The sequence below is a fragment of the Ovis aries genome, chromosome 26, assembly GCF_016772045.2.
Source record: "Ovis aries strain OAR_USU_Benz2616 breed Rambouillet chromosome 26, ARS-UI_Ramb_v3.0, whole genome shotgun sequence".
NCBI lineage: Eukaryota > Metazoa > Chordata > Mammalia > Artiodactyla > Bovidae > Ovis > Ovis aries.
In genome coordinates this window covers 1,473,817-1,489,680 of record NC_056079.1, presented here as the reverse complement: position 1 = coordinate 1,489,680, position 15,864 = coordinate 1,473,817, and the positions used below count along the sequence as shown (strand labels likewise).

At 53.3% G+C, this 15,864-nt stretch overlaps 1 protein-coding gene across 4 annotated transcripts in view; it reads right to left on the bottom strand.

Moving 5' to 3' along the window:
• ARHGEF10 (Rho guanine nucleotide exchange factor 10) overlaps window positions 1-15,864 on the bottom strand; it is a 62,089-nt gene that overhangs the window by 32,889 nt on the left and 13,336 nt on the right. For 2 of the 4 annotated variants that reach the window (XM_027962651.3, XM_042241501.2), the window contains exons 3-10: window positions 13,520-13,771; window positions 12,677-12,943; window positions 11,054-11,117; window positions 9,542-9,618; window positions 7,731-7,787; window positions 5,358-5,521; window positions 2,991-3,107; window positions 376-490 (exon numbers count right to left, since the gene is read on the bottom strand). In XM_027962651.3, coding sequence (XP_027818452.2) covers window positions 376-490; window positions 2,991-3,107; window positions 5,358-5,521; window positions 7,731-7,787; window positions 9,542-9,618; window positions 11,054-11,117; window positions 12,677-12,943; window positions 13,520-13,771 — 1,113 coding nt within the window. The remainder of the gene's footprint in view (window positions 1-375; window positions 491-2,990; window positions 3,108-5,357; window positions 5,522-7,730; window positions 7,788-9,541; window positions 9,619-11,053; window positions 11,118-12,676; window positions 12,944-13,519; window positions 13,772-15,864) is intronic. The other 2 variants (XM_027962649.3, XM_042241502.2) reach the window with 2 other exon arrangements.

Here is a 15,864-nt window from a genome sequence, read left to right as displayed (position 1 = left end):
AAAAACATGGGAATTTTCAGGTAATATTGAGATTTTCTAATTCAGAAAACTGTCACAGGAGCTTTAAAAAACCAGCACACAGGATCGTGATCCAAGCCTCTCTGCTCCGCCACAGTCCAGAAGGGACAGGAAATGCGCCCAGGGGCCCCAGCACGGTGAACACACCCCTGTGATCATGTTCTATGATGAACGACCATCCTGAGAACCCAGGGGCTCCGGGAGTGACAGCAAGGGACCCCCATCACCCGACTGCTGGGAGGAACCGGTTGGGGGTGGCGAAATCTACCACCTGGGAGAATGCCCCCACTTTCTGCTGTGGGGAGAGAGTTTCCCCACCCAGTGCCCGCCTGGAGGGGACCCAGCGAGGAAACACACCTGAAGAGACGAAGGATTTGGTCCTGATAAACGAGCGTCCCCGCTTCACGGCAGCCTTTGTCCTCTCCAGCCCGTCCTTGGTGCCCTCTCTTGCAGCCCTCACCAGTTTCTGCATCTGCAGGGAAGGGGGACCGGGTGAGCAGGGCAGTTCGGTGAAAACTCCTCCTTGCTGTTAATCCACTTTAAAAGAATACTGTCAAGTAGTCTGGTCTTGAAACATCATCTGAAATCGGCTTTTTGATCTGGGAGAGCTGTCTTGGCTGTTGTGGGGGGTGGGGATGGGGAGGTGGTTTGGGGCTGTTTCGCTTTCATTGGTTTAAAAAAAAAGGAAAAAGAGACTTTTAAAAAGAGCCTTTTCTTAGCATAGTTTTTAAAATGTGTCCTTCTGTGTTTAAAAGTTGACCTTCGTTTTTATTACAAACACTTGCCAAGAGCTTTGGAGAAGCCTGGGTGTGGAGAAACTGAGGGCACGGACGTCAGGGGGTTTGCCCGAGGTTAAAGGGCAGATCGCAGGATACAGGGGAGAGCCCCCCGCCCGGCCTGGCGGCTCACAGGCTCTTCATACTGACCACTCCCAGAACCCACTGCGCCTGTAGGAATACCTGCCAGGATGTGGACAGAGAGACAGCCAGCCCGCAGGAAGGACCAGCAAAGCCCCTGCTCTGCAGGGACTAAAGAGTCAGGAAGACCACCACCCACCACAGGGGAGCGTGCTCACCCTGATTCCCAGGGGCAGGTCCTGGCACAGTACTTAGATTGGCCACCAGTGCTCAAAGCGCCCAGCCATGTGCCTCGCGTTTTATCCACTTTTCTTGTCCTTTGGAAGCTAATCTTGGCAGTACGGGCCATCTGGCACCAAGTGATTGATCGTTTAGAGAAAACCCGGATGGCCTCTTACAACACAAACCCCTTCAGTCCATCCACGATGCCTCCCTATCCGTCCTCCTGGGATCCTCCCCGGGGGGTGGCGGCTGTTCAACACCTGCAAGCTCACCCCCCGCGGCTGCGGCTGGGGCCTCCCAGTGCCAGGCCGCCAGGGCCACCGCCTGGCTGTGCATTTGTACAAAGTGCCGCCGGCCGAGGGGCTCTTGGGGGCTGAGGCTCAGCTGACCCAGCAGTTCAGCCCAAGCGTGCACCCCAGATTAAGAGCCATGCCCCTGCGGGTTACCCACTCCCGGGGCCGCCAGTCTAGTGCTGGACGCGCATACCTGCAGCCCAATTCCCCTCTGTCCCTGCGCCTTAGCCGGCCTCCCTGATGTGCGCCTGGCCTCCCAGCCAACTCGACGGAAACCAAGCCCAGGTCACGCTGTCTGGCCAACCCCAACCCCAGTGTCCTGTACCCCACCACCACCCACCTTCGCCAGGTCAAACACGGCCAAGCCACTCCTGCCTCCGCTCCTGCACCCCTTCAACCAAACCTGGCCGCGTCCGGAGACCCCCGTGGACGGCAGCTGGCCACCCCCTTCTCCACGGTGCCTGAGCCCTGCCGGTGCACCCGACTGCTCAGCTGCCAGGCGCCTCCCCTTAGCTCCTTCCCCACAGTCTCCCTGGATCCTCCCTCCTCCTGCCAGACACGGCCTACGACCCGGCTCGGTCCACGCTCCCTCCGAGTGAAGCCACACAGGTGCTGGGGTCCATGGGGAGGGAACAGCGGACCGGGGCCCCACGGCCACCAGCCATACGCCGGGCCCCGCTTGCCAGCATAGGAGAGGCGTGTGGCCGCCCTGGACAAGTGGTCCCACTCTGCCGCTCACAGCACTTCCCACTGTCCTTCCCTGAGTGTGTCCATCTCTTCGCTGAGCCAGTCTCCCTCACACCCCACCCTGCGCTGCCCGGAAACCCCCACCGGCCTCCGACTGTCCCCGGGGCTGCCACCTGTTTCCTGCCCAGGGACCAGCCTGATGCCGAGCCGAAGGAGATGCTATGATTCCGGGGGCTTCGCTCCTGAGTTGAAAATTGTGGAGCACACAGCAGTGGCATTTACAGGGACCTTTCTGAATGAACACCTGCCTCAGGCAAGTGCCCTTCAACGCCTGAACAAATGACAAACATCAGAAGGACGGCAATCCAGTTGAAGTGAAGTTACTTGACAGTGCTCTTTTAAAAACCATCTCAAGACAGCAGACGCCACGACATTCAAGCCAGCAGTTCTCAGCTCTGCGGTCTCAGGAGCCCTTCACGCTTACAAAGTCACCAAGCAGCCCCGAGGGCTTCGGCTTACCTGGTGCGTTTGTCTGTATTTATTGTCTAAGGAGTCAAAATTGAGAAGAAATGTTGAATATTTTCTAAATATTAATTTTATAAACAATAAAACTATTTAACTTTATCTTAGCCAGTAACATTTTATGATAAATTACTATGGTTTCCAAAACAACAAAAAAAGTGCATTGGTTTGCACATGGGGGAACCTGCCTCGAGTCTGGCGTGGAGTCAGAGGATTAAGCCGGGAAGGACAGAGGCAAAGGAGGTCCCGGAAATGACAGAGACCGTCCACTGTCGGGGTGGCCCTGGGGTCCCCTGGACCGCACCGTGAGAACCACCGCAGCTCAGATGTGAGCTTGCTCATTAAACAACAGTCTGCTTCTGCAGAAGCATTTCCAGCGGGAACCACACACCTTCAGTTCATGTTTGTGCTTTAGCTGCTGAATCTCTACCGCGCCCACCGTGTTTGCCATCAACTCTCTCATCTTTCTCTCATAGTGCTCCTTTAAGCGGGTTAGGTCATGGGAGAGCTACAGCACAAAGAGACACAAGCTTTTCACAACACGCTCTTCCCGGCGCTTTCAGGCAGTCTTACATTGAGAGGACTTGAGCCACATCTGGTGGGTGACGTTCACGCACCAACGTCCTCCTGCCCCGGGCCCCCCCGTCCTAGCCCTCCAGCTCTCGGGAAATAAACACACAAGTGAGTAAAACATGTCAGCAGAGGGCAGACTCCAGGTGAGCCAGGCTGGAGACTCCTCTGTGCTGAACCAGAGCAAGTAACCGCACAGAGGAATCTGGGCACCAGCATGCGTTTACACTTTAGTGGATTTAAACTGGCCCAAACTGTAGAAATACATATGAAATTATTTATGTCAGCACCAAAGAGGAAGAAATTTGAGTTCGGCACTGAGCGGGGCACGGTTTGGTACCAGCCACGCACACTTCTAAGTCTCCAGACGGACATGACTTCCGCTGCAGCTCCCAGGGATGGGGTGAGGTCTCAAAAGCTCTGTCCTCGCATCATCACAGACGTCTCCAACGTGCAACCCAAGGCCTGCGCCTTAGTGAGCGTGTCCCGTGTTCCCCAGACAAGGACATCTGGGCAATTACTGATCCAATCTGAGACTGTCTGGGAGATCAGTCTTCTTTGGCAGGTTTTGAAACGTGACTCTTTAGGGAGCCAGGGACTTGTTACGGCATCGCCTGTCCTGTCCCAGGATGCTGCCGGCTGGCCCCCGTGAGGGCTCTGCGCTCGCGGCCGCCCGACCCCCTCCGCATGTTGCGTGGTACATCTGGGAGCACAGGTTCGCCTGGACAGCCAGGAGGGCAGAGTCTCTGCCCAGAAATCGTGCTCGCAGCTCACGGGCCATCGCTGGACCAAGCCGGTTTGCACTAACCCCCTGCCCACTGAAGACAAAACTTAGGAGTTTCTTAACCACTCTCCAAGGCCCCCACTGGGTGTTTCGTCCTGCTGAAATCAGGCCCCAGCACCATACTGAAAACCTCCATTTAAATCTGGAACGTTGGGCTCAGCTAGAACAAGCCAAGTGTCACCTTAGTCACCAGCTGTGATTAAAACTACAGCTGTAACTTCAATTCCTGGTTAAGTCTCCGCTGTAATAACTCAGGTGACAAACAAGAGCCAGGTTCCTGGAAAAGCTTGTTAGTAATGTTGAGTAGTTGGGGGACTTCCCTGGCAGTCCAGTGGTTAAGACAGCATACTTCTCATGCAGGGGCCATGGGCTTGATCCCTGGTCGGGGGAACTAGAGATCCTGCAAGCCATGTGGCCAAAAATACATACAGACGTAAGCATCAGGTAGTTGGGTTGACCACCAGCAGTTGGTAGAGCCTTCTTAAGTTTCAGGATGAGATTACAGAACCCCAGTGAACCCCAGTGCCCGGAATGACCTATAAGCCACACATACATGGAGGCCACTCCAGGAGCCCACCAGCTTGGTTATAGGGCCCCAGGCGGCCATGACTCATGGTGATTTATCGATTGCGTCGTGAGGCACTGGCCGCAGCCTCTGTCCATGTGCGGCCTGCATGTCAACCTCACACAGAACACAGAGCGCCTTTGGACATGACCGTGGATGGCCATACAAATCCCTCTTTCACCAACAGCCCAAATGCCAACGACACAGCAGAGGGGACGGCCAGTCACCACTGGCCACCAGGCCCCTCAGTGAGCAGCGCTCCGGTCCCCACCTACACCCGCTGGCCCTGGCATCAGCCCGGAATCCACTCCTTCAACCTGGACCTGGTCTCAGGACTGTCCCGCTAAGGGAGGCGAGTGCCCAGTGGGGTGGGGCCTTTGTCCTGTAACATCCTCTATAACACCTTCTATTTTTACTTCTTCCTATTTGTGCTCAGAACGCCGAGGACCACAACATACCGTAGAGGACAGCGGGCTGCGCTGTGTCCACCAGCCCGGCTCTCCACACAGCCGGCTGCGCACCAGCAGCGCTGTGTGTACACAGCACACATGGCCAGGGAATGCCTCCTTACTTCCTGAATGCTCAAGACAAGGAGCTCGCTCGGGGCCTGTTGAGGGATTCCATTTATGTAAATTTCATTTTCCCAACCTGCCAGGACTGTACTGTATGAGATAAGGGGCCTCTTCTCTTTTGCTAACATCAGGTGCTTTCCTCAAACTACACATCAACATCTTAGAAAACAGTTATGTAAAGACTACATGAATGAGGCAACCCCTTCCGGTCCTGGCCACACGCCCGTGTGAGCACGCTGTCCCCCAGCACACAGCCGGGACACCTGCCTGCTTCCTGTGGTCGCCGCGCAGGAAGGAGCGGGGGACCCCGCTCCTGCTCTCCGAGTCGCTCTGCTCCTCGTAGCTCTCGAACTCGCTGGAGCTCCACCCGTACTCCAGAGAGCTGTGGCCGCCTTCATCTCCGTTCTCCACGTCGTCATAAATCATTTCATCTGAGTGCAAAAACACCAAATGAAGAATTAAAGTGCAGAACTCCTGGCTACTCTGCGCATGTCTGTCGAGTGAGAGCGTCACTGAGAGCTGGGGAGGAGACACCCGGGAAGAGCTTGGAGGAGCAGTGGTGGGGCCTCGGGGGGAGACCCCTGGCAGTGATGGGCGGGGGCAACAAAGCTCTGACAAACCCCCAGCCCCATCCACATTCAGAGGACCACTGGTCTATGAGAAGCCACCACGATTATACCAGATGATTTCTCGCCCATAGAGAACTTTTGATGAAGGAAAGATATTTAGATAAATACGTGGAATATAAACAGATTACACAGACTGGCAGATCACCGACAGATGATAATCAAATACGAACGAAAGTGAAGCGTATTACAAACAACCGTGAATTCTGCTTCTGCGCTAAAATTAGCCCATAAAACCCATAACCTGTTGCATGCATGCATGCTCAGTCACTGCAGTCGTGTCTGATTCTGCAACCCCATGGACTGCAGCCCACCAGGATCCTCTATCCGTGGGATTTTCCGGGCAAGAATCATGGAGTTGGTAGCCATGCCCTCCTCTAAGGGATCTTTCTGAACCAGGGATCGAACCTGGTTCTCCTGCTTTGCAGGCAGATTCTTTACCGCTGAACAACTGGGGAAGCCCATAAACTATTACTGCATTTTAATGTCTTTATCACATCAGTCATTTCAAAATTAGTGATGAGCACGTCTGTTCACGCCTCCAGATCACGACAAAGGCGCCGTCCGCACAGGGGGCACCTGGCCTAACAGAACGGCCGACACCTTCAGCAGCGCCACTACTGGGCCACCTGCCATTGGCATTTGGTTTTTGAGACCCCAGATCATCCTGCCTGTGCTGGGAGAGGCCCACCAGGGAGGACCAATTATCCCCAAATGCAGTTCAAGCCTGGCTTTACAGAAACTAGGCCTTGGCCCCATGTTGCTTGTAGCAGGCACTTAAATAACTGCCCAGGAGCACACTTAAAGATCTAGTAGGTTTGTTTATAAAGAGGCTGGAAGGGCTCCCGTCCTGCCGGGTCTCGGGAGGCAGCCTCTGTTAGCTGAGGCTGTAGCAGCTCTGGGGACCTGATCGCCTCCAGAACACTTTGGGGATGAATAAACGAGTCCATGCTTCTAAATAGGAAGTTTGCTGTCAATTTTAAGAATATGTCCTCTATGAGGCTGGGAAGGTTCTGTCAGGAGTTTTTAACACCAACTGCCTTCTAAGCATATGATTTCTGTCATTCACCTGGTCCCCTGGGAAACGACACTGAACCAGCCCATGCTGGAAGACACCTGAACTCTGGAGACACACCCCCAGGGCTAGGATGGGCTTCAGCCTGCTTGCTGGGCGTGACGGCCTGACCTTCCATCTGGGTCGTTCAGCATCAGGCTTTCTGAATGCAGGGGCGCTAAGTCTGAGCTAACAACCTCTGAGGGTCACCCATCACTGCTCTCTGCTGCCTTCTGTGGGTTCAGCACCCCTTCCCCATGAAACGCAGCATGGCCCGTTCCTCCAGGCTCTGCAGGCGGTCCAGCTCCCCAGCCTGTGTCTGATGCTGCCTGTGTCTCTCTAACGGGACACTACTTTGGCCGGATGTGGAAATCTGGGTCAGAACACTGCATTCTCTTTAGCAGTTGGGAACACCATCTGCCTGTCAGGAAGCATGTGTTCTTCCCGAGCTGCCGCTCCTCCCGGTGGCGGCGGCTCCTCCCCCGTTGCTGCTACGATAGCCACGGTGGGGCTGTGCTTGGCCGGCTCAGCTGTATGCACCTCTGTGTGCACTCACACAGGACCCTGCTTTGGATCTGTATTTGTATAATCTGGGAGCTTACGTCTGTAATCCCGGAAAATTCTTAGTAGTCCCTTCTTCCGTGACCTCCTGTGTGTCACCTGCTACCTCCCAGCCTCCATGCCTTATCTTTCCATTTGTATTTTTACATCTTTAACTCCTCCTGCTTCTTTCAGGAGGCTGGAGATAGTCATCCAACCTCCAGGGTTGGGCGTGAACACACGCACAGGTGTGCACACACAGCGTTCTACCCCACAGCATCAACAAGACGCTGAAACGTTACAAAACGCGACCACAGACGCGCAGGGGCTGTGGGCCGAGGGGCTCCACCCGCCCGCTTCCATCCAGCAGCAAGCCGGTGAACTGCAGCCCGTTAAACTCAGCTCCAGACAAAACCAAACCTGGCTCAGAGTCTGAATTTTCTCTTGGCACATCGTCGTAAATGGCTTCCTCCGGATCTGGAAGTAAAGGAAAAGAGACTTTAAAACTGACCCAGATGCAGGGAGAGCAGTCTGCACTCACGGGGCCCACAGCCTCCGGCGAGGCTTCAGCCACTCGGAAGTTCGTTTTACAGGGATGGTAACTGGCGGGGCCCCACCGGAGTGCAGGCATTGTTCTTATGGCAGAACACTTCCTGGGGAAGGAACGAGAGCTCTACATGGAGCGGCTGTGAAATATCTCCAGGAAGAGGTTTATGGCCTCCAGGCCAACGTATCCCTTTTTTTTGTTTGTTTTGCGTTCAATTACAAATCTTTATAAACATTTTTAAGTTATTGCAATTAATGTTTTCTGACATGCAAAACACACAAAGGTGGCATGTAGTCTCAGAAACAAAGGGATAAATTCACTGCTGCTCTGAGTAGGAATCAGCTGACAGCGTCATCTCATTTCCCGCGACTGCAGATGGAAGGCAGCCACGTGCACATATAAAGAGGCATAACTTTTAGGACAAAAACCTCTAAAGCTACTACATGAAACATTAGTATCCTAGGAAACTGTTTAAAGTATTCTCTTTTTAACAAAAAGTAGGGATCCTCCATGGCTGATGTTGCATGTGCCTGACTCAGGGGTCCCACAGGAGAACACTGTTTGAAGCTCATGTACGTATTTGTGAGGGCTCCCTGCTCTGCAGGCAGACCGACGGAACTACAGTGCACTCCATCCAGGAACCCACAAGAGTGACGGTTACTAAGCAACAGGAGACAAAACCAGGTAAATACAGCCTCCCTCTTCTCTGACATGCAGCCACTGTCCCTGCCCACGTTCCCGGGGTAAACACAGGGCCAAGACCCGGCATATTCTTGTGTTGCTGTCAAACCCCAAGTCAGAGCCACCTGCTGCCCCGAAATAATATGTTTCGATTGAGACGACAGTATTTCCACCCCTATTAGAGCACATGAGCGGCTACTGGTGTACAGGCCTCACGTTCAAATACAATTATTCCACTAATGAATACGAGTCATGGGAGAAAAAATCGGACAGCTTCTGCTTTGTAAATAAAATTGCTTGAGGACAGCGAGATGATAATTTAATCCTGTAATGATCCAGATTTAATAGCCCGCTCGCGGAAGCATCTACATTTGCGGAGTTCTTTGTTTCGACAATGTCATAATTAAAACAGAAATGAAACATTCCAGGGGAGAATTTAATAATTAGGAGAATGTTTAGATGTTCCTACCTGGTGAGTCAATCATATAAGACAATTACACAGACATTAGTGAGCCAGTGGATGGTAAAAGGGCTAATCAGAAAAGCAAGCTTACTTTAAAAAAAATTAAAAAGCAAGCCTGGCTAAAATTAGTTCTGCTTTCTGCACCACACGTGGAAGAGAAGGCCTGCCCTGCCGCGCCATCTGGTCTGTGGGCTGGCTTAAACACCCACCAACCCTCTTCAAAATGGTACCATGAGAAAGCATCTCACTGGGGATCACAAGAAAGAATGCCTTGTTAGTGCCTCCGTCCCCAGATCTCTGACTGTTATGACAAAAGACAGATCAGTACTGGAATAAATCCATCAGCCAGGACGAGGCGGGTGCTGAGATGCAGAGAGCAGAGTTGATCTGACGGGAGACAAAGCCATGGCTTCGCGGGGCCTGGGGGAGCAGCTGCAGTCAGCGGCGGCCGGTGCTTCAGATGAACGGGTACAGGACAGGAGAACAGCAGCGGAGCCTGACAAATACCCGCAGTCCCCGGGGCCCTGGTGTGGTACTCACTCTCCATCCAGGCTGTGTTGGCCGGATCCGCGACCCAGCGGGCCAGGGTGCTGTCCTCCTTCTGGTCTGGATCCTCACTTAAAGAACACACACAAGAACATCAGGATGTTGAGAACCCCTCACGTGTGTCTGGTGGGATGAAGAATGGTGCCGCTGTGGTGGAAAACAGTTTGGCTCTTCCTCAGAAAGTTCGACGCAGGGTCACCGTGTGACCCGGCGCCTCCGCTCCTGGGTGTGCAGGGCCTGACAGACACCTGTCCACAACATCCACAGCAGCGTTAGCACGGCTGCTGGAAGGTGGGAGGGGCCAGTGTCCGTCAGGAGACGAGAAGAGACACGAAATGCGGTGTGTGTGCACAATGGAAGGTACCGGGCCTTCAACAGGAAGGAGATTCCAACACACACTACAGCACGGATCACCCGCGACACACGAGGCCAAGCCGATGAGCCAGACACGGAAGGACAAGCACCGTACGGTTCAGACCATATGAGTACCTAGGACAGGCAAGTTCACAGGATGTAGAACAGAGGCCTTGGGAGCTGAGAGGGGGCACTGTGGGTTACGGCATGAAAAGCGGGGCTTCTGATCGGGACGATGAAAATGTTTCAAAGGCAGAGAGTGGTGATGGTTGTACGACTTTGTGAATGAATTTAATGCCACTGGGTTTTACACTTAAAAATGGTTAAAAATAGCAAACTTTATGGTATGTATTTTTATCGTACTTTTAAAATGAATAATGCAATATACTGAAAACTACAGGATGGTCCACTTTAAAGAGGTGAAATGTAGTATGGTATACGAATTACAACTCGATAGAGTTGCTTAAAAGCAAACACACCTACCATGCAGCGAGCACGCTGCCATGCTAGGCGGTAGGTGCTCTAGAACTTGGTAAAACCTGGTCTTTGTATTTGAAGAATTCAGTCTGGTAGCAGAAAGGAACACAGGAGGTAACGGTGAGAGCACAAAGCAATCAATTACAATGCAGGTGTGTGCACACGGCTCTGGAAGCACAGAGGAGGACGGCTTCATGAAACGAGACGGTTAAGCTAGATTTTGGAGGGTGAGCAGGCGTTTGCCTGGAGGCAGGGATTTTCCTGGTAATTTCAAGCAGATGAAGCAGCATTTGTGAAGGCAAGCAGCATGAAAGAAACGCCCGTAATCAAATCAGTTCCAAGGATTTCAGATGAAAGCTGGGTCAGACAAAATTAAAAATCCTTTCTCCCCCTTGGGACTCTTGAGAAACTTAACAAGGTCAAGCACATTGTCCAGGTCTATCTGGTCGTGAACCCAGTTTCTCTTTATCCACAAAGTGTCACATTAACATCTGAAAGAGTCCTGTGCTTCAGGAAGACCTGATCTGGGGGTCCCTGGGCAAGAGGGCAGAGGGCACAGTGGACAGAAGGACCAAAGGGTGGGGAGGGGCCTCAGCAGTGAGCTCGGGTTCACAGCACTCGGCACGTCAGGGAAGGTCCAGGACTCAGAACGCCTGCGGAACACAAGCAAGATACCTGTTTGCTGGATCCTCAGAACTCAAGGAATTCAGCTGGCTGTCTTCTGCCGCCTCCTGAGTCTCTGCCAGGAGAGGAAAGTTCACACTGTTCACGCTTGAAAGACACGTCTAGGAACTTACTTTTTACCCTTTAAATGGTTTCGCACTTTCCTTTCTCATCAGTGGAGAGGCTTATCTTATTGTAAAGATGATCAACTGACAGGTTTACACTCTTCGACTTTTAGATAAAATGTGCTCCAAACAGGATGACGATGCAAACTGACACCCAAAGGCCTCATGAACCAGCCTGCAACAGTGGTGCCCAAACGGATCAAGCCAGAATCGAAAACTAACACCACGGGGACCTGCAATTATGATTCACTTGAAAACGTGTCCACAGGACAAGCTCGAAAGACTCTCAAGGGTCAAAGGTTCTACAGTTGGTGAAATCTGATAACCAAACTGCGTGTTCCCCTCAGCTGTCTTAACTTGGCGGGAAAAAACCGCTTTCCTCAGACTTCACACACGTCTGTCCTGACGCGCGTTTGAGAGGCCACCGTCCCCCGGGGCTGCTCCTGCGTCAGGACGTCTAGCCCAGGGTGGTCCTCATGTGTGTCCTGACCCGGAACAGGGAAACAGACACGGTGAGAGCAGGACAGCTCAGCAGAGACGCCGGCACCGGCCCATCCTGGACAGAACCCGCTGCGCTCAAACCGGACGCGTGACTCGGGGGACACCACGGGAGACGCAGCCGCTGCCCAAGGGCCTCGGCCGGGACAGCAAGGCGCTGCCCGCACAGAACCCCCCAGCCTGAGGGCTCACGGACGACGGCCTGAAGCCTGGACGTCCAAGGTCAAGGCGCCAGCGTCTGCTCAGGCCCCTTCCGTCTTGCAGACCACATTCCTGCCGTGTCCTCCCGTGAGGAGAACTGGGGGCTCGGCGGGCTATGTCATCGGGCTCTAAACCTACGCACAGGGCTGCACCCTCAGAACCTCACCTCCTGACACCATCACCTCAGGGGCCAGGTCTCAACATGTGACTCTGGGGCAGACACACAGTCTCCTTTTAAACCTGAAAACCCAAGCCCTGCACAACCAGCTGAAGCTGAAGCAACACAGCCAAGGGGCGTCTGCAGAGATGATGGACACCGGCTCCATGAGCCACGTCCTCGAAGCTGCAAGCCAGCTCCTCCCCGCTAAGCAGAGGTGCCACAGTGCCTCATGACAGCCTCACAGACCTGGGACCCATGGGGACCCGGGCCCGACAGCCCTGTCACAGGCACGGGCTCCATCTCCCTGCACCTGCCCGCCATGCCGCTGCTTCTCAAGGAGCCTCCTGATTCTCCCGGACACCAACCTGCTCTCCCAGGTCCCTCCCCCCAGCCCTGGTTCCATGAACCGGGACTCCAACTGGACAGTCTGACGGCAGAGAGCCTGTCGCCTGCAAAGGGACGACACGAGGGCACAGAGGCACACGACGTGGACAGTGCCGCCCGCAAGCACAAGGTGTGGCGGTGTCTGGGGGAAGGAGGCCGGGGTGGAGACGGAGCCCAGGCTGCTCCACAATGCTGCAGACAACACTCCGAGTCTCTCCTTGACTGGTCCCCACTGAGCAGCCGGGGCACAGTCTCAGGGCCCCCTACCTGCAGGGTCGGCGGGCGGGGCGGGCAGCACGGGACTGGTGTAGGCCGGCAGCAGCAGCGGCAGGCTGGAGGGCACGGCATAGCCGCAGGGCACTGGCACCGAGTACCCGCTGGGCACATGCAGGCCCCCACCCTCCCCCTCGGCGTCCGGGTCTGGGGCTGGCGGCTGGTCTTCCTGGAGGGGCGTGATGTCGATGACAGAATAGGGGTTGACTCTCGACAGGACCCCGGGTTTCAGTGGTTCCACTCCTGGTCCTTTTTCATATCCTGAGGATGAAAGGAGACCGTGGCAAACACGCCCGGCCATCCAGGACTCGGCCGGCCGACACACCCTGCTTGCCCGGGCAACACCAGGCCAGGGAGCACCGTGCTTTGGGGCACCTGAGGGGTGAGCGTGACCTTGGGGACCGGGGGCACACAGCCTGGCTGAGCCCAGGGTGGCTCCTCCACTGAGATGAGTAGGGTAGAAGCTGCCAGAAGTGGGGGATCATTAACCACATGGAAAGCTGGTGAAGGTACCAACCAGACCATCGGTCAGTGAATAAAAGTGACCAACTCCACCTCCAAACTCTAAAACACACATTAAACTTGTATGTTTCATATCAAATAGCATTATTTTGAAATAATGTTTCATGTAACATAGTGACAAACTATGATGAGGCCATTTTTATTAGGAAAAAACACACCTGTTTCCTCCAGAACATAAACAGAAAGGTGGATGGACAAGATTGAAAACCACGGAAAACAGAACAAAGGAGAGAATCTCAGCCAAACTTGAATCGAGTCATTTCTGTCCACAGCACATCACAGACACAGGATAGATTTTGGGCTCCTGGACCCTACCTTCCCCCGGACGATCCAACCCGCAGGTAGGCTGGCTGGTCCCTGGGTGGTGGCTGGAGGATGCACAGGGTCCCACGGCGGCAGCGGCGGCGGCAGCGGCGGCGGCGGCGGCAGGAGCCTCTGCCCCCGCGTCCCCTGCCTCTGCGGAGTCTGGAGCCTGCCTGTCGGCCTCTGGAGCTTCGTCTCCGCTGTCCAGATCGAGCTGTTCCCCCTCCTCCTCGTTGTTATTAGTGTCATACTTGACTTCATTCTCTGAAGTTTAAGGTCACGTAAATCACACTGTTACTGTTTATTACCAGGAGAACAACTTTCTCTCTCCTGAACACACAGCAGGCAGTCAGCCAGCAGCGGGCACCCAGGTGGGCACCGGAGGTGTGACAGCGCTCCCCGCCCCCTCTGGGCCCCCGCCTTCCTACTGGGAAAAGTCGGTGCCATCAGGCTTGGGGCATACATCTGGGTTTCCTCTTGGAAGGACCCTCAACTCACAGGCTGGGAAGAAAAAGCAGGAGAGACAGAAAGGAAGAGAAAAAGCCCTTGCTACGTTTTACACTCTGGGCTTAGAAGCGCACGAGTGAAAATCAACTTGGAGTGACACTAAATAAGCCACCAGGCAAGGAGCAACGTTCACTTCAGCGGTTGCTACGCCATCAGGGCAATGACTTCACCTGTTCCGTGCAGCCTGGCAGTGGCGCATGCCGTCTTCAGCGTAAAGCTGTGAGTTACCTGTGTCAGCTGGGCTATGCTCTTTTGGAGGGAAAGAGAGGAGATGCAAAGATTTGCTGATGCAAGAGATTTTACATGACTCTTACAAACAGTAAGATCCCTCATGCAGACTTTTAAAAGAAAAACAAAAAAAGTCAGCTGAATCTAAAGGACCAGAACACTGCATCTGCTGTAATCTCAGATCACTAGAAGGTCTCTAAAATTTTTCTAAGAAACAAGAAAAAAAAGTATATGCTGGAATTAAAATGTGAAATGGCATTAAATTCATCTGTGTCTACCTGAGTTTTCTATATATTAAGTATAAAAATACTAAATAAATTATACTTAAAACTACGTTGTTCTAAAAAGAAATGAGTGAAGGTGGTCACGGGAGACCCTGTGTCTCAGGCCCCAGAGCTCATGTTTTGTTCTGACTCCTCCCAGGCTCTTAGGGCCTAGTAGTTCAATAAGTTATAAAACTCTTCTCTTTGTAACAGTTTTCATGTTTGATTTCAGGTGCGCTTTATCTAATTCTCCAAGTCCAGCAGCTGCACGCTGTAATCCCAAACGAGAAGGCTGACAGAAGGCCAGCACGTGGTTCTGACTCGCGCTGTCGTGAGCCTCCACGTTGCCCGGCATGATCCATGACATTGCTAAGCCGAAACGTCACTTTTGTCAGGGTATTTAATTGGCATTATGTCCCTGCCGCGTTTATTTGGCAAGTGTGACTTTAAGGAAATGATGACAACTGCACTTGGAAAATGTTCTGGAAAATTTCATGTTTCTGTTGAAGAGATTTCTTGCTCTAAGATGTGTTCACCAGTTTATTTCAGTGAATAAACTGAGTACTTAATGATTTAGCAAAAAAAAAGAAAGGCAAGGAGGCAGGCAGGCAGCTGCAGGGAGAGATGGGGAGAACTCCGTCAGGCCCAGCCCATCCCAGCTGCCCGCAGTTCCTGGCAGATGAGGACCGAATGAATGCCGCAGTCAGCTCACACAGTAACCGGAGCCTGGGAGTTGGGCGTGCTGGCTGGCAGGGAGGAAGTCAGGTAGGCTGTCCCTCCTCTGAGCAGATAACCCCAGCACCGCTGACCCATTAATGGTTTCAAAAGACTTGTCACAAATTAACACATTAAGGGAAAAGACTAAAAGAATAGTCATTCTTAAGGCCAGAGATCAAAGCTATGTATATTGTTCCTGGGTTCTCAGACCATAGCTGATTAAATCTGCAAGCTTAACCCAACATTTGATGTTTCTCCTGTTTCAGATGAAGACTACTTGTTTTTAATTCCTTTTACTGTTATGAAGAAGAGCTTTAAGAAGGACCAGACTGCAAACAGATCCACCAACAAGGGGCTATTCATAGTGGGTCCCCCGCCACCTCCAGGCTCTGCGTGTCACAACTGGGAGCAGGTCCCTGGGGGCAGCAGGGTCCCCAGAACAAAGCCCCCCCCCCGAAGGCCAGGCCCCTCCCCCGCTGGACACTGCCCACTGTCCTTGCCTCTGCGTGAGCTCACTGCACATCACCAGGCAGTGGACGAGGACTGTCCTGAATCAGCATGGATATGGTGACACTGATGACTTCCTTTCCCTGCCAGGACTCACTTTTTTTTGTTACTAATTACAGAAAGGTTTTGGTTTCT